Source organism: Fukomys damarensis, unplaced genomic scaffold, assembly GCF_012274545.1.
Source record: "Fukomys damarensis isolate Sample0158 unplaced genomic scaffold, DMR_v1.0_HiC HiC_scaffold_29, whole genome shotgun sequence".
In the NCBI taxonomy this organism is placed as follows: domain Eukaryota; kingdom Metazoa; phylum Chordata; class Mammalia; order Rodentia; family Bathyergidae; genus Fukomys; species Fukomys damarensis.
Window position 1 is genome coordinate 10,903,907 of NW_022900941.1, and position 18,940 is coordinate 10,922,846.

Sequence of the window (18,940 nt, forward strand, 5' to 3'; positions counted from 1 at the left end):
GATATTTTCTTTAAAATATGGGGTAAGAGGAACAGAAATTATAGAGGAATCCATATTACATCTTTGGCAACTGTCACAAATCTATTCTCTTCACTCTCATTCACTAAATACTATCCAACAAACCTGGTAGCAGAGTTAACGGGAATCCAGATTTCCTAATGTCTCTCTACTTCCTTTTGCCCAGGTACCTTATGGAACACAGGTATTCAGAAGAACTATTTAAACAAGAAATGTAAATGAAAAATCCTCTAAATGAAAAGGTTTGAGGTTAAGTTTACAAGTGTGACAAACCTAATAGCTCAGTAAAGGAAGAAAAGAAGGGACCAAATGGCTGAATGTTAGTATTAATATTTGTAATTTTCCTTCCTAAATGTGAGTTTGTGAAAAATGGGCCCCATCACAGGGACAGAGCAACAGGCAACAGATGCAGCCTTTCCCCTTTGTAAGGAGTTAAAAATGGAAACTCTGCCAAGTTCCTCTGCCCTAGGTCAGAATGTGCAACACACATCACGTATTCATCCAGGTCTGGCACGTATCTGGAGGCTAGAAAGGAAGGTTTCTGAGTAAGGAGAAATGTAAGTAGCTTCTCTGTCCCCCCTCCCCAGTGTGTGACTCTTGAACCCAACCCCACCCCTCATTGGCTCTAGGATCCTGAACTGACTGATTTCCTCTCAATGTCCTCATCCTGTCCAAGAGGTACATTCTCCCGAGGCTGTCTTCCACAGCTCTGGGGTTAAGTACATACCTCACATTTGGGGACATAACATAAGTAACATTTCCCTCCTCTGATTTCTTTGTGCCTGCCCCGAAGAGACAAGTTCTTCCAAGTACCAAAATATTTCTATTGACAGCCACACAGAGCCATGTATCAGGAGAAAATAAATAACTAGAAAATTTTATTGAAAACATTTATTTTTCTCTTCTAAATTTGAATGAAAGAAAATACATGAGAAGCAGCAAATATAACACAGAATGATAAAATATAAGTTTTGCTTTCTTCCCTTTGTACTATTTTTGCCTATTCTCTCAGAGAATGTTAACTCTGGAGAAATTAGGAATCATTGCCTTTTAATGTAAGTACTACAGTGGTTAGACATCAATATTTAAACCACACTGATACCTCAACACAAGGATGTCCTTCTGTCCATGCCACACAATTACACAACAGACCCATAGGTTTAATGAGGTCATTTAAATGTCTCACAGTCTGACCTCACCCTCTGAACTCACTCTTCTACCTCGGGCTCTAGGATGTAACCCAAGAAAGAACTACATTATGTTTCAACATATGCATGTATATTAAATATGGACGTTCAAAAAAGCAACTTTGTGTCTCAATCATAGTTCTCTTCTACCATATGATTGTTTATGGTTGCCTTGTACTACTTTATTATATAAAATACTAGTGCAGTTCACTGATCTCAGTCATTAGAAAAAGCTAATCCATTATGGAAGTTCAGCATCAATAAAGCACTTTGAAATGCTCCACTCTATCCATTACACATCATCCACCGCCAAAAAAACATACAGAATAACTAACAGGATTTTCAGGGAAAGATCATCTTATTGAGCTCTCTAAATATTTACCGTTAAGATACATTTAAAAGTAAGATACCAAATCTTTCCAAAAGAACTAAAAGAATAGTATCATAGTGATGTATGCACACCCATGTTTATAGAGGCACAGTTTGTAATAGCTAAAACTTGGAAACAGCCCATTTGCCCATCAGTTGGAAACTGGATAAAGAAGATGTGGTTTTTCCATAAAAGGGAATATTACTCAGCCATAAAGAATGAGAAATTAGATTCATTAATAGAAAAATGGATACATATTGAGGACATACTCCTAAGTGGAATAAATAAGTCACACGTGTGTAAATACCGAATAGTTTCTCTGGTGTGAATAAACTGTAATAGTACATAAGATCCTAATGAAGATGACTGACATTGTGAAATGGGAAGAAAAGGTCTAAAGGTGTAGGGAAGGTAGGATGGGTAGCGGAAGGGTAATAAGGGAAAAGAAAAAATGTGAGAAAATGAAAAAATGGAAATAAAGTGTTTGTAAATGGGGAGGGGAGGAGGGGTGAAGGGAGGGCAGGGACAAGGGGAAAAACTGAGAACCAAGACCTGTCATGTAGAGGTACAAGATCCTAACAATGAATGTAACTGTACTGTATCCCTAAAATGTACCAATAAACTCAATAAAAAAAAAAAGATACCAAGAAAAAGCACATGTCAAAATCTAAAAAAAAAAAAAAACTTTAAAATTGAATAAAATATTCAATTTTTTCAAGATTTTATCTACTTCATAAATAAAACACAGCATATGCATTAAACTCTTAAAACCTAGCAGTAAATGATCTTCAGCAAAATAACTAAAGACTGGCCCAGGGATTTAGTGCGGTGGTTCTGTCACCTGCCTCACAAGCACAAGGACCTGAGTTTGATCCCTGGTAGCAAAAAAACCACAAACAAACAAACAAACAAAAAAACAAGACATATGAGATAAACTGAAAAAACAATAAAATCAAGCAGTTAAGTGCTTTATTCCAAAGGGAATCAGGTTAGTTTTTAGAGTTAAATTTTAAAAGTTCACAGGTCACAAAGAAACCAAATAGTGAGAGAAAGGAAGAAATCAGTGACTGTATTGATACTCCATCTCAGAACAGGCAAAAATAATCTTTGGCAACACAAATCAGATCAGTGGTAGCCTGAAGCTAAGGGTGGTAATGGACTTCAGCAAGACTTAAAAAAATCTGAGGGATGACAGAAATGTTCTACAGCTGTATTGTGGCTGTGGTTACGTGACTACATGCATTTGCCCAAACACTTCGAATTGTTCACTTATAATAGGTCCATACAATGGACTTACTCTGTACTTAAATTATACCTCAATAAAGCTGATTTTTTAAAGTTTATTGCTGAGACAACATCCACAATCATTTGCCCTATTTCCTTTCCATGCACTGCCAAAACATTCTATACATACCTGAAGCTGTGCCACAGCACGGTGGTACCCACCATGCCGAAGAAAAGATGCTTGCAATCACATCAGGTGGAAACAGCGTCACATTTCTCTGAATCTGGAGCAAATTTAACACTAAAGCAAGAAATACTCCAATAAAAAACAACACTACTCCTCGAATCACCAAGTTCATACTCTGGCTAGTGACAGATGAGATATACGGGCCACACTTTTTGGGCCCAGGTGACTCCGTCTCTCCTTCTGCCATGGTTTCATAAGTTCAGTAAGCTGAAAAAATAAAAAAGGAAAGGCTTCCCAGCTGCAAAGATCAACTGTCTGTGAATCAAAGCAGACCAATGTTTCAACAGTACTACATCTTGTCCTAAAGGGGGACTACCAGAAATCCTGTAAAAGAGAAGAAAAACAAATCAATGTGTGTCTAATATATGATCCTCTAATTTTTCTCACTCCATTACTAGTTAATTTAAAAAGACAAATAATGAAATGACAAACTATATACTAACTTATTTAAATTAGGTATTACTGAGTAAGAAAAGATTTTAAAATATTTTATACATATGATACCATAAAAAATGAAGTGTTACTCTTATATTTTCTAAGTTAGAATAAGTGACCTAAGAGATCCAAAGATTAAAATAATATTAAAAATAGCTTATTTCACCTCATAGAAAAGTGCAGCAGGTAATCTGAGATACTTCTGATAGAATCAGAAAGATCAAAGCCCAGGTCTCTGTATCTTCCACCTAAATCTCCTGGCCCATCAATCACAGTATTTTATATTTTATAGAAAATCGACTTACTGACTGAAGATAATGTATTTTATATAATAAAATGTGACTTGCTTGTGAGGACAATTCCACAGAAGAACAAAATGGCTGGTTTTAATGTTTAATGCTTATATATTTGAATTGCTGCACAAAAGCATTCCATAAAAACCAGACCACCATGCACTCACCTACACATACAGCAGCCACAGAAGACAGATTTGAGCATGCTCCCCAGGACCACAGCTAGGTCCAACTGCTACATTAACCCACCTGCCCTAACCGCAATCATAACATAACAATGAGAAAGCCAGAAAGGGAAGCAGAAGAAAGAAAGGTTAAGAGAGAAACAACCTCATGACTAGATTCTGAGGATTTCTTACTTATATGGCTCCTGACTTCTAAAACCCAGAACTCTTCTACTCAGTCATTCTAGTTATTTGTTTATTTCTCTGGCCAAAGTGTTTCTGTGATTTGGATATTGTTTGTCTTCCAACATTCATGAATTGGGAGCTTGGTCCTCAGTGTGCTGATGTTGGGAAATGGAACACTTGAAGAAGTAGAGCCTTGGGCCAACTGGGACACTACCCTTGGAAGAAACTGTAAGATACTCCAGCATCTCTAGTGTCCTGTGTGGTGATGTGATCTTGCTTTCTATCTGCACTACCATCTGTAAGCAGAGTTGATGCTGGCATCATGTCCTTAAATACCTAGAACTATGAGCTAAATAAGTTTCTATTCTCTATAAAGCTAGCCTGCCTCAAATATTTTGTTACAATAATGGAAAAATTAACTATAGAGTGATCATTCCTTTGCCTATACTTAAGACAAATAATGTGATGCTTTCTATGTGCCATACTAAGCGCTTAACACATAGTAACTCATTTAACCCTCACTTAAGTACCCTAATACTTAGCCCTAAGAGGTTAAGTGCAATTATTCTGTCCATTTTACAGGTAAAATGGCATAGAAAGGTTAAGTCCCTTGACCAAGTTTAAGCCCACAGTAAGAGGTGGACCAGGGATTCAAATCAATGACTTCAAAATCCTTGTTCTTAACATGTTCTGCTCTCTGATTTGTTACACATTTTTCTATTTGTTTTCGATAAATACTAGTAGTTTTTAAATAGGAAAATACCACTCAGGCTGTTTTTGTAATTTACTCTCATCTTACTCAACTGCACTACATCTTGAGCATCTTTACAAGTCAGGGCATAAATCATATTTATTTAAAATCATAGACAGCACTTACAATTACTACCTTGTAATTATACAGAGAGTTGCTTTATGGATTATAAACTTTTTATGTAGGTCTTATTCACTATATCTCCCACTGTGTCACACCCAGAAAGCTTCCTGCTTAACCCTCTGCTTAGCTCCACACATTCCTATTTGTTTAATTAAATGAGGGAAACTCTTCTTGAATCAAACTAGTGGGTTAAGCAGGCCTTTTAAAAGGCAACTCTAGAACCTAATCATCATTTAAAATACACTGTCCCTTAAGTTTCCAATTCTCAAACTACATTATAAATGAATTTTAGAACAAAACTCAATGTATAAATTTCAAGGAATAAAGGTAGTATCAGAAATAATCATTATAAAAATATTTGTAAGTACTAGTAACTTTCATAGCCTATTAGTTCCATGTGATAAACAACTGGCCTTTTAACAAAGCCTCTGACATACCCAAAGTTCTATGCCCAGAACTGTCCCTCAGCTAGTCCTCACCAACCAACCTACTTAGTCTTTACTGTAACTGACTCCTACAGTTTAGAGGACCAGAGAAAATAGTACATATTACAGTGGATTCACAGGAAAGTTCTAAATGCCAGCTGAAAATGTCCAGAAAACATCTCCACCTGACCTGGTATTCAAACCAATCCTTGCCATGCTGTGGTATCCTGTCATGCGTTCTGAACATTCTTAGCAAGGTTAGGTAGCCACAGATCACAGATGATCATCACCATCATCTCCATCATTATGGACAGAACACTCATTAATCGAGAGCTTACTCTTTGTGCTAGACACACAGTAACTCTGATCTTCAAAATAATCATAAAGATAGGAATTATCATTTTACCAGCGAAGTTGCTAAGTCAAAGAGATTTAGCAACTGGATTATTAATGGTGACAGGATATGCAGGATCTGAACTGGAATTTTACTTCAGCTCTAACTGATCCCAAAATTCATTCTCTTTCCTCTGTATCCTGAGTCCCATTCCACTTCAACCATTTAGACCTGTGTTTCAGCCCACGAGTCTCTATAAAGTTATTTGATTACCGAAGAATGAGTAAATATTAGAAACCCAGTTCAATCACAGTATATTCTCAAGGAATGGATGACAGTATAAGTAGAAGACCAAAATATGGCACAAAGATAATAACAAATGTACAAATACCCTGAAATTTTGTAAAAAGCACTAGATCAAAGTGAAAAGATGTTCTAAAATAAAAAGAACGAAACAAAAACAAATGACTAACTTACACACTGTATGAAAGCAACAGTTGGCTCCTGGCATCCCAAACTGCCAGAGGCAGAGCAAATCCCTGACTTTGCTGCTGTTGAAACAGCTTCAAGAGGATGAGTACACATTCTGAGGAACTCAAACCCAATAAATCATTTGTTTTCATATGTAAATTTTTCCAAAAGTGAATTAATGGTCGTGATAGTTTATGTTTAATAGTATTACTGAAAGAACAAACCAACTTCAGTTTAAAAGTTATTTCAGCTGTGCTAGCGCCCAACTCTCAATCACATGCCAGGACTTGTCAAAGATTTTTGGCATTCAAGATAGGACATGGTTGTCTGAAATTGCCTAAGCCTTACGTATCATCTAATATCCCTGGCTTCTGTGCATTAAAATCCAAACCTCTCTCAAAATTGTGCCCACATTACTTCCAAATGTCTCAAGTGAGAGCCACTGATTGCTAGAAACCTCTTTCTTTCATTCGATTTGGAGACTACTAATGACTTTTTTAAATGTTTATGTTTTCTGCCACAGATGCTTATTCAACCTTTCCTGGCAGTGTTTCTTTACAGTTTCATACATAAATCATCCCTGAAGTTTTCTTTTAAAATAACCTAATATTTGTTTGATGTTTATTTGAATGAGATCCAAAAAGCTAACTGTGTCTACATCATAATATGATAGTATATAATTATTGGGGGACAGAAATAAAAGCTGTAATGCTTCAGAATCATGGTACTCTAAAATTTAAGAAATGGAAAGGAACCAGGAGATGATTTATCCTAGTATCTGATCCTCATTCAAAACAAAAGCACAGCCGGACATGGTGGCACACACCTGCAATCCTAGCACATGGGAGGCTGAGGCAGGAGGATTGCTGTGAGTTCAAGACAAGCCTGGGCTACATAGTGAGTTCCTGGTCAGTCTCAACTACATAGTGAGAGCCTGTCTCAAAAAGACAAAACAAAAGCACAAAACAATATATATATGTGAGCATTTTTCTGAGAAAAGAGTTCGACAATTTATATTATGGACTCAAAAAACTTCATTATCCAAACAAACTTAGGAATCAGTGACTTAACAGTTCTCTTACTTCACCAGCAAAAGCCATGCTGTAAATTTGAGCTTGTAATTGACAAGCTCAAGACTGTACCACCGGACCTTACTACTGGACCTTATTACCACAAACATGTAAAATGGATGCCTGGGAATGACCCAACCCATGAAAGGGACAGGAAGTTCCACAAAATCATTCACCAGCTACGTGCAACAGTCAAATTCCTAATGTTTATATCAGTCACTCCATTAAGGAAGAGGGTTGTTTCAAAGGGAAAACTCTAGGGAATAAGCATCGCTTAATTTGTTTTGAAGTTTGTTTTTCTGATTATCTACTGATTTTTTTAAACAAAGTATATTTACACATTTAAATATTACTCTTGCATGAATAAGAAATTTGTTTCTCCATTTTTACAAAACAAAATCTGTATTTGAAAAATTCAGATTATTTGAAAAATATTTTGCTGATCAGAGGAAAAAGTGTCTGGTATCTATCTATACTACTTTAAAGGACAGAATATATCCCATGGATCCCCAAAGAAAATCTTGGTAATAAGTAGGCAGTTGACAGGCCAGCTTTGTAAGATCACAAAGTATGACCAGGAAGCACCAGAATTAGACCCAACCATTCTGACTCCATGTTCACTTTCTTTCACTTCACCACATTGCCTCAGTCTCCAAACACTATAGGAAAGCAATTTAAGTGCCACCACAGAGGAAAGAATTTTTAATGTCATGTTGATAAACTACTACTAATTCCAAAATAATATGTTCAACCATTTAAAAAGAAAAAGTTCCAACAGGACATGAAAAATTCTACTTTGAAGCCCCAATCTGCAATTTCTGTGAAGTACATAACCAAACAAAAATAGTGTGGATATTCTGGATAGCTCACATAGATCAATGACCAATTACCAATACAAGAAAAATATTATTCTAGATGTCTGACACCCTGTTGATGGACTGACACAACTACTTTTAGAAAAATAAAAAGGTGATAAGTGATTCTGGGCCTTGTTAATGAAAATCAAAGCTTATGCTAACCGCTGAAACAACCTACAGGCACAGGTGTTTAAAAACACAAACACAAAATTTCTTAGAAACCTTAAGAACCAGATGCACTTTAATAATTGCAACACCCTTCCCTCAGAACCAGTAAAGACCATCATTCCTCTTCCACAGATTAGCAGTCACAGAAATATGTTTGCTCCAATTACTCCATCTCTTTGGGTGTTTGGTTAGACACACAACTAAATAGTAATAAAGTTAAATTTCTACCTCACATCTTTTTCATTACATGCTCTCTTAATTAAAATGGCATTCTCAAAATAAGCATTAACATTAGAAAAACACATAAAACAATGAAACACTTTGAGTCCTTAAATAAAAGCACAAATATATGAATCACAGGCTAGGGACATTAAAACCTCTAGTAAGGAAAAAGAAAAGTTGGTCTTGAAAACACTGTAACTCCCACTAAGAAATCAATAAGCAGGCAGAATTTATTTCCTCTTATGGCCTTTAAATATAAATCTTATACCTAAAAAAGTTACTCTGTAGTTGGGGTGATTATTGATAACAATGAAAACAAACTGTCTTTAAACAACTGAACTGCATGTTATCCTTTCCTATTCAGTGCAACCATCGTAAAAGTAACAGTTATCAGTTTCAGCTTCTTTTGAAAAATGTATATGACTTGCAGCTTGGTCACTCAGATATAAACTAATTACTGAGAAAAATCACACTATGAGAAAACCTACTACAGCACTGAACATAAAGTCCAGCCAAAGAAGTAAAGGGAAAAGCAGGAAGAGTATATTGACTACTTTCTTCTGCGGGACCCCAATTAGTGAGGGTATCCCCTTCATTTATTTTTATTCAATGGCTCACTATTAGAGATAAACCCAAAAGATGGAAAAACAGAATCTAGCCACTGCTTGGCTGCCTTCTTATTTTTTTTTTCTTCCTGCACCCAGGAGTAGAGCATGCAATCCTCAGTTCCACTATACTCCTGATGCTAGTCAATTTCAGTGACCCAACTGTCAAGCCTACCAAATCCTTCTCAAAGCATTTTCTTATCAATTCTACAAAGCAGCAAACTCTTCATGGTATATTTTCCTAGACTGTCTACCCAATATCATCCTTTAACAACTTTTTCCAAAATTAACTGCAGAGGTCATTATCACAAATTTTAGCACCGTTCCCTTTACTTTTCCATTTAGACACCACACCCACTAAAATCCCAGTAACTATCATCAGCTTATTTCTAGGGCCTGACAAGAGCTCTTCTTGATTGTACCCACACACTTGTTCCAAAAGTATACTATTCCAACGCAGAATGCCGAAGTCCTGCTCCTCAGTTCAATGTCACATCATTTGGGTGGATTCTAAATTTACTATGAAACCTAGTTTATTTTGATCCATCGCCTCCCAAGCCTGTCTTTCTTCCTAGCTACAAGTCACCAAGACCTGACAACTCAGTGTTTGACAGCTCGCCAACCTCTACCCCTTCGGACCCTTAGGGTCGTCCTTCCAACCGTTCTCCAGCCTTCTTCCCATTCCGACACTCCTCCATTGCCCACTGTGCTTCGGGCCTGCCTTAAGACCTGTCCCCGAACTCGCTGTCCCTTCTGGACCTCGCTGACCTCCCTCCAGATAAGCGAAGCCCTTGTCCCGCAGGCCCCATCTGTTTTCCCGGGTTTCCACACCAGCCGCCAGGATTCTCAGGCTGCAAAAACCTAGTCTCTCTCTTCCCGATGGCCACACCCTTCGTGAGGCCGCTTCCCTCAGCACACGTCACCTACACTGTGCCGGGAGACCCCAACTCACCCCCGCCTCCGCCATCTTCTGAGACCGGCCCCCGTCCCCCCTCTGCCTCTTCCTCCTCCCCGCCCACAACTCCGCCCGAGGTCCACTGCGCCTGTGCGGCCTCGGCGCGGAGCACCGGCGGTCGGGGCAAAGGAGCTTCCGGTTTCCGCGGGCACAAGCCGGCGGACTAGGGAGCCGGGGTAGGAGGGCTTCCGGTCTCCTGGAAGAGGGCTGCTGGCGGGAGGCGTGAACTGTAGGGATGGAAGGCTGCGCGCTCAGCTGTTGCCGGCTGACAGGCAGTGGTGGATGGTGACGAGTGCCCAGACCCTGTGGGCGGAGTAAGAGAGTCGTGCCTTGACACACGCACTCTTGGGTGAGGCGTAGCTCTCTGCGTCTGTTATCTCGGAGCCAAAAGTTTTGCCCGCCTTGGAGGGCGGGCGGCCAGGTTTCTGCCGCTAACGACCCTGGCTCTCCATATCATTGTGCGTTTGCCCGGCTTTACCCTTTGCGCTTTTTTTTTCTTCCTTATTAAGCCAAAACTTTTTTTTTTCCATTAAGTTTATTGGTACATTTAAAGCAAGCAATAGTTACATTTATCATTGGGATCTTATCTTGGTTCTTACTATTCCCCATTCCCCTGCCCTCCCTTCACCCCCTTCACCCTTCCCTATTTACAAAGACTTTGTTTCCATTTTTTCGTTTTTTTCCACATTTTTTTCGTTTCCCTTATTTTCTTATTTCCTTTCCTCTCCCTATTAAGTCGAAAGTTACTCTGGAAGAGTAGGTAGCATAGTGACTTTTTCTGTCATCACCATTCCATAGCACTTGTCATTCTTAATCATTCCTCACGTAGGGACAGGTAATGCAGTTGGGGGGGGGTTCACTGGAAGGGCTTCAGAGGTTTACTCCCAAGTAGAGAGAACACAAACCTTACAAACCTCTTACTTGACAAAAGGATTATTTCCGTTCAATCTAAAAATCATACGTTTGTAATATGAACAAACCCAAACAGATCTTTGGAGATTGTGCAGATAAACTTTTTTTTTTTTAATGGAAGTGAGCCAGTGCAGAAGCAAGCCATATATAAAGCCAGAAGGCATTCATTAACAAATTTTTAAAGGCAAAAACAAAATTTCTCAATTGTATTATATTCCGGGACTATCCATATGTCACCTTTTTGGGTGGCTTACCAAAATATGGATATAGACAGATTACAACAACCTCGAAGAGAGTTTTAAATGAAACATGGGCCTAGAATAACTTTTTGTTTACTCTGAACTAGTAAACAACATGATTTTGTTTTTGTTTTTGTGGGGCTGAGGATCGAACCCAGGTCCTGATGCCTACTGGGTCAGAACTCTTTAACAATGAACTACACCCCAGCCCCAAAAGATGGTTATTTATGTTTCTGATCTTTTTTATCAGTACATTTATTTCTGGAAAGTAAAACTAAATTTGCAACAAAGTGTCGAAGTATCTGCATAACCCTTGTTTTTGCTAACTCTTAAAATTAGTTCCTGTAGGTTTTTCCTACCAATAATCAAAAATCTGGGCTACATTTACTAAGTAAATGAGGGATTTGTTTTAAAAAGTGCCAAGAAGGGAGACAGTAACTTCAAAATGGCTCTTTTTAAAACAACATGAGTTCTATATGTCCAGTTCCTGCCCACCTCAATCCAACTTTTTCAAACACTTCGGCACTGCATTCAATGTAATCCTAATTAAAGATTTTAGCCTAGCAAAGAATTTGTGATAGTTTACATACTCATTAATTGCAAGGAGGGACAAAGTTCTAAAAATAATCATATGACATTAGTTCCTATGAATCTTACATCCAATACAGGGATTCCTTTCAGTACAAGGTTCAGTATAAAATCCTTAGGAGAACTACAAGGACTACTGTCATCTTTGATTAGGTTTTTATGGAAGATGTAGCCTTTTGGTGAGTATTGAAGCTCAATATGCAGTTATGGCGAGTCTGTGCATTCTGTTTCAAGCTCAAGAATTGGGAAAACGTGAATGGATTATGGATCCTGGCACGTGGATGGCTGTATGGGGAGATGTAGGAGATCTGAATGTCAGGCTCATGAATTTGGAATAAATTTTTGTTTTCACTGGAAACATTCAAAGCCTAAATTAATTGATGGCAGAATATAAATTGGTTAAGAACTTTGAGAAATCCAGTAACTGTGTTACTTTGAATTTGATGCAATATCTGTGGAATGCTGATGAAGGCCTTATTCATGAAACCTGAATTATACTTTGGCTTTGTGATAGTATGTGTGTAATTATGTCCAATAAATTCGTTTTTTTAGACTTTCATTTTCTTATCTGTAAAATGTATTAAATGAATTCACTGATAGAAATATCAATGATTTGACAATTCTGTACCTTCAGAGGTACCCCCAAAAGTTTTATTTGCCTTGTTGAAGTGGAATATTGTTAGACTGACTTTATTGCCTAAGGATTAATGAATGACTAAGCCTTACCACAAGCTTCTAATAACTTTGGACTTGGAAACTTTACCCAAATTAAAACCATCCAAAAAAAAAAAAAGCCATCCAAAAAAATTTTAGTAATAAGGCAGTTTTTCTACTCAATAGCTGCGATGCAAAATATTCAAAAGTGACCTAGTTTGAAGGGTTTTGTTTCTGTTACAGTATTTTGATATGGAATGCAACTATACTTAGATATGACATGTACCCCCAAGGTGCATGTACTAGAAGCTTGTCCCCTAGTGTGGTGTAATTGAGGTCATCGAACCTTTTAGAGGTAAATGGAGGGTAATCAGGTCACAGGGACACCACCCTCCTGAATGGATTAATGGTGGTCAGCATGGTTGGGATCTGGTAGGACTGGATTAGTCCCCAAGAAAGCAACTTGTTATAAAAAGAGTGAGGCTGACTCCTTCCTATCCCTGGTCTCCTGTTTCCTGTGTCATCATACGATCTTTCCCTCCCTTGGATTCTCCTCTCCCTGTACAGATACCTACCCTAACCTTTATAAAACTTGATTGTATTGTTGGTTTTAGTATCTCTTGACTCTCAGCCTCTCAAAGACAAAGATCATGTTGAATTCTTCACGGATTTGCTGGCCTTTCCTCTTTTACATATCCATTATGTTAAAATGTGGGCAGATTGCCCTTACCAGAGGCCAAACAGATGGGGCTGCTTGATCTTAGTCTTTCAACCCCTGAACTGAATAATATTTTTCTGTATAAAATATCCAGGCTAAGGTATTTTATTATAGCAATACAAAATGGACTATGACAGATACATATAGTTGAAAGATACAGAAAGTCCAGGAATATTGCCCTTTTTTCATTTTTAAAATTTTCTTTGCCATTTTTTACCTTTTTAAAATTACAGAATGAATCACTTCATCCCCACTTATCACTTGAGCACCTAGCAGGTACCAGGATATTAGAAGAAAAATAAAAGAATCAAGGTCTTCCATTATGAAGCTTACAGTCCAGTGGGGGGTATACATAGTAAATGGTTAAATCAATATGTAATTATAAATTGAGACAAGTGCTATGAAGATAGAACATCTCCATAATGCAGTAGTGAATGAAGGAGCATACCTGGAGAGACTATGCATGACTTCGAGTGTGACTTGAAGATTGAGGGACATCTGCTAAGAACAGGATGAGAGCAGAAAAGTGGAAACACATGGTGCATTCCAAGGAATTAAAGGAAGGCAGAGTCACTAGGGAATCGCAATTGATAAGGAAAATTGAATTTGTGTATTAATTTCACAACTGACCACTTATTGTGTGCCAGGAACTATGTTATATTACTCTGACTTTATATGCTCAAAACCCCTTTGAAATAAATATCAAATGGTAGATGATAAATTAAGGCTAAGAGAGGTAATTGTCAACCCTGGCTACGTATTATAATCGCCTGTAGATCTATTTAAAATGCTATTGCCTAAGCCCCACCTTCTGTATATTCTGATTTAACTGGGAAGAAGAGGAACTTTTTAATGTAATCCTAAAGTAGTTCTAATGCAGCCAGAGTGGAGACTCACTGGCTTAACCTTAATTTGTGCAAGGTCACTTAGTTAAGTAAGTGGTAGAGGAGGCATGAATTCAACCTAGATGCTTGATTCCAAAGCCTGTGCTGTTTGCCACTCGGTAGCATATAGTAAGAAGTTATTTCTGGAAGCTGTTAAACACTGAGACAAAAGGATGAATGAGACAGAGTCCTTACCTTCAATAAATTCATAACCAGTAGGGTGGTAATCTCAGCAAATGAAGCCAGGCCAGCCACATAGACACAAGTCAACTGAGAAGCATTGGTAAAGACTGATATGTTCTATTTTAAGCTAGAGTCGTAAGAAAAGTACTTAATGGCATGAAATCTGGGTAGGTAGCTCTTGCAGTTGTCACCTGAGAAATGGTGCAAGCCTTCAAGCCTTAAACTAAAGCAGTGGCACAGGTCACAAAGAAAATTGGCAGGATTTGCTGACCACTGATGTCAGGTGATGAAAAGAAAAAAGTGGAGAAATACTACAAAGTTTTGAGTTTGAAAGAGCGAATGGAAGTGACACCATTGACCTAGAACAAGAGTGCAAGCATTGAATTTTGGGTTAAATGAGTTTAAAATACTTCAAACACTGAGGTAGAAATGTCTAGTTCAGCAGGCAGAATGTGCATCAAGTGAGCAAATAATCAAGATAATATCTGAATTTACTGCCTCTCAGAGATATTTGAAACCATGCCTTACATAATGTGTATGCTGTTTATACATCTTTTTAGAAAAGATAATAGACATAGAGAAAGAAAAAATTCCAACAGTACCATGCTTGAATATTTCAATAATGATATTATTTATCTGCAGTGATATTGAACATGGTCAATTCATGATTATTCATAATGAGTTTTTAATACTTCCCAGACTTTTCCCTGGCCGCAAAGTAAATTTAAAAGATGACACATAGCCTTGGAATGCAACCCAACTTTAAATATTGGCTAAATATTTAAGAAGAATGCTATATGATGCATTCAGAAATGTAATGGAGATATCCTAGAAAGCTGTTCCTACATAAATTTTCTATACCCCTACTTTTGACTTTGCAAAATATCTTTATAAAATTACTTAAACCTACAATGTTGTACAGTGATATTCGAAACATAAAACTAGATAGAAAATTCTTAAACTTTGATTTATATACATCTATAAAACCAAAGTATTTACAAAAGCATGAAATAGGTAAGCTTAAAATTATAGTAATATAAAAGGCATTTTCTTGAAATTAATGCATGACATAAATATTTGCTACATTAGAGATTTGGGGATAAAATATACTTTTAATTCTGTCATGTGATAGTTTGCTTCTCTCAGCACTTATCTTTTAAACCTTTATTTGTACAGTCTACCCTACCATTATTTGGTCTTCACTTGAAGTAGATGATGATTTAAGTCCAACTTTTTTTTTTCAAAATCCAACCTAAGAAAATGACAGGCCAATCTTAAGAGAAATCTTGTGGCAATATGGTGTTAAAATGTTTAACATGGTCTGTAATATGCTTGTATTTATTAGCATTTTAAGGTTATCATGTAAGTCAAATCACCTCATTTCAAAATTCTCAAGAGAAGTTGTAGACTGCTGAGAATATACCCATGCCTCCTACAGTCCTCAAATACCACTTTGTGAAACACTATCCAAGATGATTTGGTGCTTTTGATTGTGTGTGCTCTGTAAAATTACTGAGCATAAATCTCCAATTCCCAAAATGTGTTCCATGGAATTAGTGTTAACAAGCATTTTGTGAGAGGTGGGGAGAAATGTGATCCTCCACTCGTCTTTGGTAAGCATTGAATTAGAAAAAGTTAAATAGATATTTTAGATATGGGAATGCTGAGACCCTTTAATGTATCAGCACACACTTTGAATCTTGGAACATTTGTCCTTTTTTCACCTTCAGTGCATTGACATGACTAATATTTAACTATATACTTATACACTGTCAAATAAATATACCTAGGAGAAAGTAAAGTAATAAAGTAATTTACAGTAAAGGCTATTTTTAGATTCATCGACCAGTCATCATCTACATACAAAATAAAAGAATCATTAGGCATACGGTACTATTTTCAGTGTCTGCGTATTGCTTTGTTCATAATACAGGCTCAGTAAATATATGTTGAATTAATTAAAAACCTTTCACCAATAATAGTTGCTTCTCTTTTGTTTTCATGATCTATATATAGTACGCTGCTTCTGGAGAAAAGATTAGTCACAAAACTTTTTATGTATCTTTCTTATGTAACCAATAATTATCCTGAGGTAACATGAAGCAATTTGTCTTGGAATGTGCACCATCCAATCTGCAGCACTAGCCACATGTAGCTATTTAAGTTATTTAAAATAAAATAAAAATTCAATTCCAAAGTGCCAGCCATAGATCAGTTGCTCAATAGTCACATGTGAACAATTTATTGATTATAGAACATTTCTATTATCACCCAGCTATGCTAGATGATTTATATAAATTTAGCCTTCTCCAAACACTAACAAGGTAAGGAAAAGATTTTTAAAAATTCAGACAACGTAAAATCACCACCTATCTGCTGTTCATCCACCTAAAATTGGCACACTTTTATTGTGGCAAAGACAATTAGTGTAACACAAGGAGCCCAGTGGTTTTTGTTTTAGGAAAAAGTTTGCATTGTAGCATCCTGGATTCTCAGACTTGGCATTAGTCTCTTCCAGAAGAACACACTGATTTCAAAAGGCAATTTGGATAATTGACAATGTAGGGATGACATTGACAAAATGATAATGACAAAATAGGGAGAAAAGGGCTGAAGGTGTAGGGAAAATGAGAAGGGTAGGGGAAAGGTAATAAGGGAAAAGAAAAAAATAGGAGAAATGAAAAAATGGAAATAAAGCGTAAAAGGGGAGGGGAGGAGGGGCTGAAGGGAGGGCAGGGACAAGGGGAAAAAATGAGAACCAAGACCTGTCATGTAAAGGTACAAGATCCCAATAATGAATGTAACTGTACTGTATACCTAAAATGTACCAATAAACTCAATGAGAAAAAAGAAAGGCAATTTGGATTTTTTTACAACAATCATGGATAAGTGACCTCTAGAAAGTCTATAGCATACAGTGTTACCCAGGTAATAGTGGCTGAAATAGTTCTCTGAAAACAAGTTGTAATACATTTTTAGTCTTGTCTTAATAGCATCAGTGAACTAAAAGGTATTGGCAGGCAAAAATCAAAGAAAAAGTGGGACTCTGAGTGTATGCACATCAAGAAAGCCACTCGAACAAAAATTATTTGTTGATTTGGGAAAATTGAAATTCTCTTTGGACAGGTTTTACAAATGAGAACAAATGTATAACTTCAGGCTCTGCTCAATTTGGGAGTCATAGACCTCAAATTTACAAAGGTAGGACCCCAAAGGACAGCACCTTTCACATTAGGGTAATCAGAAGTGAAATTCCCTTCTACCCAAGGGAAATAAGAAGAACAGTGGAAAATAAAAAGTTGAAAGTAAGTACCTATGAAAATGTAGCCACAAGCTGGGCCTCAGGCAAATTGGCATCCCAAATTCACTCCACCTCAGTACATCCTAAATTTCCATGTCTCTAGTTTTTGTGAAGTAGTCTTACACCGATGACAGTCCAAAGTGCCTGGGAATTGAACCCCTCTAAAAGTTTTTTCTAGTCTTCTACAAATACCTAGCCCACATCTAATACATCTGAAATGATACCTTCATCATGTTCTTGTAGCTTTTTTCCCTCCACAGCTTTTAGCTCACTTGTCATAGGAATAAAATTGACTCCCTTCATATTATTTCATCAATTCATAAATTTTATAATTACAAAACAAAGCTGGCAACAGTGATAACAGACTCTGGACAAAAACTAATTGCAGGGGATGGAAATGCATCAGGCAGTTAGTTACAGGTATTCCTTATGGACCTACAGCAGTGCTGCAAGGTAGACAAGGACACTGAAAGAGGAAGGACTTCCCCAAGGTTTATTAGTTGTTGAGTTGAAATAGATGTCAGATCTTCTGATTCCTAATTTGGTACTTTTTACAAAATAGAATTAATCTTGACTTAAAGATCATGGTTTAAAACTTTCTTACTCCAAGTGCTAGGAATCAAACCCAGGGCCTCACACATGCTTGACAAGTACTCTACCACTGAGTTACACCCCCACCTCAAATCTTTTAAGTTATATAAATGATGTTTTTCTACTATATTACTTTAACATCCTGTAAAGCTAAGAGGTAGTTCTTGAAATATTTGTAGATAAAGCTTTTACACATTTTTTTCTTACTATGGAACATTCAATATGGTATTGGTTTCATGAATACTAAAAATACACTGTGGTCACCTGCTGTTCTGTAGGAGTTACAGATCTGAAATGGTTTCATAATAATAATGCATATTTTCTTGGATAAGACTGAACTAATTACATGTTTTCTGCAAATACTGACCTTAAACATACCGTATTTTAACTGGCAACAAATTATACCACACTCAAATGGGTTGGGGAAGAAATTTTTAAGAGGAAATATAAAGATACGTATGAATTGATCTAGTCACAAGCCGGCAAAAGCACCTGAATTCTCATAGGTATATTGACTCAATCTGTGATTTGGATCAATGCTAGCGACAGAAATGTAGCCAAAGGCAAGAGTTGGGGGTGGGGAAAGGTTTGAACCGTCAGAGCCCTGCAAGAAGAAGGTGGGGAGGACATTCATCTCCGCCTGGTGTAATCCTTTTGAGTATTTGGGAAGCAATAACACTGAAGTCAATAAATAAAGTCAAATGATCCCTGTAAGGCTTGGTATGTATCATCAGGCAACAAATAAACTAAAGAAAGCCCAAATGA

General features: G+C 37.1%; 1 protein-coding gene across 7 annotated transcripts in view; it reads right to left on the minus strand.

Moving 5' to 3' along the window:
• Positions 1-18,940, minus strand: part of Insig2 (insulin induced gene 2) — a 40,162-nt gene that overhangs the window by 9,960 nt on the left and 11,262 nt on the right. For 2 of the 7 annotated variants that reach the window (XM_010623708.3, XM_010623707.3), the window contains one exon: positions 2,990-3,370. In XM_010623708.3, coding sequence (XP_010622010.1) covers positions 2,990-3,233 — 244 coding nt within the window. In that variant the 5' untranslated portion in view covers positions 3,234-3,370. Of the gene's footprint in view, positions 1-2,989; positions 3,371-3,647; positions 3,922-9,918; positions 10,083-10,102; positions 10,570-14,295; positions 14,320-18,940 lie in introns of those variants that run through there. The other 5 variants (XM_010623709.3, XM_010623705.3, XM_010623706.3 and 2 more) reach the window with 5 other exon arrangements.